This window comes from Danio rerio, chromosome 12 (assembly GCF_049306965.1).
Source record: "Danio rerio strain Tuebingen ecotype United States chromosome 12, GRCz12tu, whole genome shotgun sequence".
NCBI lineage: Eukaryota > Metazoa > Chordata > Actinopteri > Cypriniformes > Danionidae > Danio > Danio rerio.
In genome coordinates, this window is record NC_133187.1 from 432,501 (window position 1) to 437,500 (window position 5,000).

Genomic DNA, 5,000 nt, shown 5'->3' on the forward strand with positions numbered 1-5,000 from the left:
ACACTGGAGGAGCTACATTTCCCCACAGGGACGCCAGTATTACGTCAACACCATCAGCCACGGTAAACACACTCAACACTGTACCTGTGACAAGCCGTAAACACGTCTCTGCTGTGTCTAGAGTGTGTGTGTGTGTGTGTGTGTGTGTATGTGTGTGTGTATGTGTGTGGGTGTGTGTGTGTGTGTGTTTGAGTTTCTCAAAGTGTTTCTGCATCAAGTCTGATTAGAACAAACACAGTTCATTACTGTTGAGCATCAGAGACTGCTGGAGATACTCACACACACACACACACACACACACACACACACACACACACACACACACACACACACACACACACACACATACACACACTGCTGGTGTTAAACCCTGCATGAATGTCATTTCTGCATTATAGATGTCCTTTAAGGATACAGGGTAAAAGTTCTCATAGTTAAAGTCTCTCCTGTTCTTCTTCTGCTTCACCTGCTGTAAATCTCTGGCTGATTTTCTCACATTTCTGAAGCGTCATCTATGAGATTCACACACACACACACACACACACACACACACACACACACACACACACACACACACACATTCTGCAAACTACACACTGACATTCAGCCTTGTGTGTGTGTGTGAAGATGCTGTTTTAGCACACACAGTCACACACACACACACACACAAACACACTTACATTTTGCAAACTTCACACCAGCTTTCAGACTCATGTGTGGGCTACAACAATATCTTCACACACAGATGTGCACACACAACCGACAAATATTCCAGCATATGTTTTACACAGCAGATGCCCTTCCAGCTGCAACCCAGTACTGGGAAACACCCATACACACTCATTCACACACACACTCATACACTACGGCCAGTGTAGTTGATCAGTTCCCCTATAGCGCATGTGTTTGGACTGTGGGGGAAACCGGAGCACCCGGAGGAAACCCACGCCAACACGGGGAGAACATGCAAACTCCACACAGAAACACCAACTGACCCAGCCGAGACTCAAACCAGCGACCTTCTTGCTGTGAGGCCACAGTGCTGACCACTGAGCCGCCGTGTTGTTGTTTTATATACACTACTACTATGAAATATTTGGTGTGTTTAATTATAAATATCCTGCAGTGTGGTGAGCAGGAATGCAGACAGGTGTGTAGATGTAGATGTAGACTGTTGTGGTGTACTGAAACACACACACTAATCCTCCTGACGGGTGTGTGTGTGTGTGTGTTCTCCAGGACTGCGCTTCTGTTTCTGCTAAACACAGTTGAGAAACAAGAGTTGAGAAAGAGATGAATATCCAGCAGCATTACTCTAATCTAACACACACACACACACACACACACACACACACACACACACACACACACACACACACACACACACACACTCTCTCTCTCTCACACCGGCACTGGGTTTATGTGCACTGTGATTCAGCAGGCGCTTGATGTGTTTGTCTGGTCGTCATGGTGACGTGTGTGTGTGTGTGTGTGTGTGTGTGTGTGGTTTCCTTCCTCTTCACAGCTGTAGTGATGTGTTCAGGGAGTGTGTGTATGTGAGAGAGAGGAGAGTGAGTTGTGTGTGTATATGTGTGTATGTCAGTGTCAGTGTGTGTTTGACGTCAACATGACGTCACATTGATGTTGTACCCTAACGTTGTGGGGACGTTGCACTTTGTTTGTAAATGACGATCGGGTTGACATCAGAAGTCTTCACTGACATCCATGTCCAACGTCCAACCTAAAATCAACCAAATATCAACATGTGATGATGTCACAGCTTGACGTTGTGTGGACGTTACCACTATGACGTCTATCAGACGTTGAATTTCGTTTGCCACACCTTACATATAAATATTAGTATTTGACGTTAGTATGATGTTGGTTTAAGATGTTGGCTCAATGTTGGATTTTGGTCACTTTAACAACCTAAAATCAACCAAATATCAACGTCATGTGACGTCATTATTGGACATCAAATTAGCATTGTTCTTAGACGCTGGATAGACTTGAATTTTGGTCACCTGACATCACAACCTAAATCTAACCTAATGTTAACGTCTGATGGCGTTGTGTGTGTGTGTGTGTGTGTGTGTGTGTGTGTGTGTGTGTGTGTGTGTGTGTGTGTCTCCTCAGTTAAATGACTCCTGCAGGGTGTTTGATTTTAATGTTTGTTTTTTTTCAGAGACGACATGGGAGAGACCGTCCAGCACACCGGGGACACCCAAAACACCCCTCAAACACACACACTCCAGCGGCACAGGTACACCAACACACACTTTTCTCTTTGCTTTAGTCTTTTTGAGGTTTACATGTTCTAAAATGAAGCTGGGTTTGCTGCTTAGCCAGTTCAGTTTCAGTTCTACTAATCCTGGGTTTTAAATTCCATAAAGGCAGCTCAGGTTTAATCCATCTTTGTCATCATAGTAATTCATACTGCACCGCTATGTTATATTAATGTTTTGTTCTGGTTGTGTTCAGGTTTGTTCTGCTTATTTTCAGGTTATGTTACGAATTTGTTCAGGTTGTGTTCAGTGAATGTTCTGGTTATGTTCCTGTTATGTTCAGTCTATGTTCTGGTTATGTTCCTGTTATGTTCAGGCTATGTTCTGGTTATGTTCCTGTTATGTTCAGGCTATGTTCTGGTTATGTTCCTGTTATGTTCAGGCTATGTTCTGGTTATGTTCCGGTTGTTTTCTAGTTGTGTTCAGGTTATGTTCTGATAATATTCTGGTTATGTTCCGGTTGTGTTCAGGATATGTTCTAGTTATATTCCTGTTATGTTCAGGCTATGTTTAGGTTATGTTCCTGTTATGTTCAGGCTATGTTCTGGTTATGTTCCGGTTGTTTTCTAGTTGTGTTCAGGTTATGTTCTGATAATATTCTGGTTATGTTCCGGTTGTGTTCAGGATATGTTCTAGTTATATTCCTGTTATGCTCTGGTCATGTATAGGTTATGTTCCAGTAGTGTTTAGGTTATTTTCAGGCTATGTTATGGTGATGTTCTGATTATGTTCAGGTTGTGTTCAGGTTATTTTCAGGCTTTGTTCTGGTTATGTTCTAGTTGTTTTCCGGTTGTATTCCAGTTTTGATTATCTTCTGGTTATGTTCCAGTTGTGTTCAGGTTATGTACAGGTTATTTTCAGGCTATGTTCTGGCTATGTTCCGGTTGTGTTCCAGTTATGTTCTGATAATATTCTGATTATGTTCCAGTTGTGTTCAAGATATGTTCAGGTTATGTACAGGGTATGATCTGGTTCTGTTATGTTCTGGTTATGTTTAGGTTATGTTCCAGTAGTGTTCAGGATATGTTCTGGTTATATTTCTGTTATGTTCCGTCATGTTTAGGTTATGTTCAGGTTATTTTCAGGTCAAGTTCTGGTCATGTTTTGGTTGTGTTCAGGATATGTTCTGGCTGTGTTCAGGATATGTTCCGGTTGTGTTCAAGATATGTTCAGGTTATGTACAGGGTATGATCTGGTTGTATTCCTGTTATGTTCTGGTTATGTTTAGGTTATGTTCCAGTAGTTTTCAGGATATGTTCTGGTTATATTCCTGTTATGTTCGGTCATGTTTAGGTTATGTTCAGGTTAAGTTCTGGTCATGTTCTGGCTGTGTTCAGGTTATGTTCTTGTTATGTTCCAGTTATGTTCAGATGTAAAGAACATGTCAAATCTTTTCTCCAGCTCTATTAGTCATGATTAGACCCGGTGATGGTGTTCTCTAGACCCAGACCACCATCTGACCTCGCTCACCTAAAAGCGCTCATGATGTTGATTCTAAATAGCATTCAAAGATGTACACAATACTGGAATATCTCAGCAAATATTAGTGAATAAATCAGCGTTTCCATCCAATGAGAAACAGGAGAACATAAGCTCCTCAGTTGCTGCTGAACTTGCGGCAGATATTGCTGAGAGAAGTGTTTTTAATGCAATATTCCAAAAACACAGCTCATGTGTGTCAGGCTTTAAGGATGACTGTGCTCTCTGTGCTGAGACTCATCCAGAGATAATCTGATTCACATCAGCGATCAGCGTTTCTCACTGTCAACAACAGACGAGAGCAGAGATCAAGCATCATACAGCAAACCACATACAGGAGAGCTGAGCGATGCCAGCAGAAGACTACAGATGTACAGCATACTCCACCAGTAAAGACTGATTCCTGAACCAGTGACTCACTAGTGACTGAATGAAGTCACCAGTGGTCGATCCCATCTTGAGGTTGCTTGGGGAATGTTTAAGATGAAAGGTAATGATGAGGAAAAACACTGGACATCATCATCATCATCATCAGACACATCGCTCTGGAGGATCCTCTGAGGCCTGAGCTGCTCAATAATGAAAAGAGTTAAAGCGTCTCTTTGACCGACTGCAGAGCGCTTCCTCTGACATTTACCCTGACCCTCAGATTACAGCCAGCTCTGTGTTATCCTCCCTCAGCCACTGAACACTCGCTTCATCTGCACTGACTCTCTGTACAGTCTAACTTTAGACACAGTTTGACAAGTGCTTTCAAAAGAAAATGATGAACGAATCACTTTCATTTACATCACTAGTTCCCTCTCTGACATGTGAATCTATTAATCACACTAATTATTATCTTATACAGTGATTCAACAGCATACTCAACCAGTAACCACTGATTCGTAAACCAATGACTCTTTCGAACAGATTCTTTCCTGGAATTCCAAAACATCCAATCAGTAAAATAGATTTGGGAAACAGTGAATCTTTTAATGTGATTTTATCCAGTGATTCAACAACAGACTCATCTAGTAAAGCTGGACTCTTAAACCAATGACTCTTTTGAGCCAATTCTATCCAGTGATTCAACAACAGACTCACCCTGTAAAGACTGATTTCTGAACCAATGACTCTTTTAAACTGATTATTTCCAGTGATTCAATAAAATACTCAACCTGTAAAGTTTGATTCCTTAACCAGTGACTCTTTTTAACTGATTCTATTCAGTGATTCAATAATGTATTCAACCAG

General features: G+C 41.6%; 1 protein-coding gene across 4 annotated transcripts in view; it reads left to right on the forward strand.

Moving 5' to 3' along the window:
- Positions 1 to 5,000, forward strand: part of gas7b (growth arrest-specific 7b) — a 25,378-nt gene that overhangs the window by 5,518 nt on the left and 14,860 nt on the right. For all 4 annotated transcript variants that reach the window (XM_073917970.1, XM_073917972.1, XM_073917969.1 and 1 more), the window contains 2 exons: positions 1 to 62; positions 2,186 to 2,263. The exon at positions 1 to 62 is cut by the window's left edge. In XM_073917970.1, the coding sequence (XP_073774071.1) occupies positions 1 to 62; positions 2,186 to 2,263 (140 nt within the window). The remainder of the gene's footprint in view (positions 63 to 2,185; positions 2,264 to 5,000) is intronic.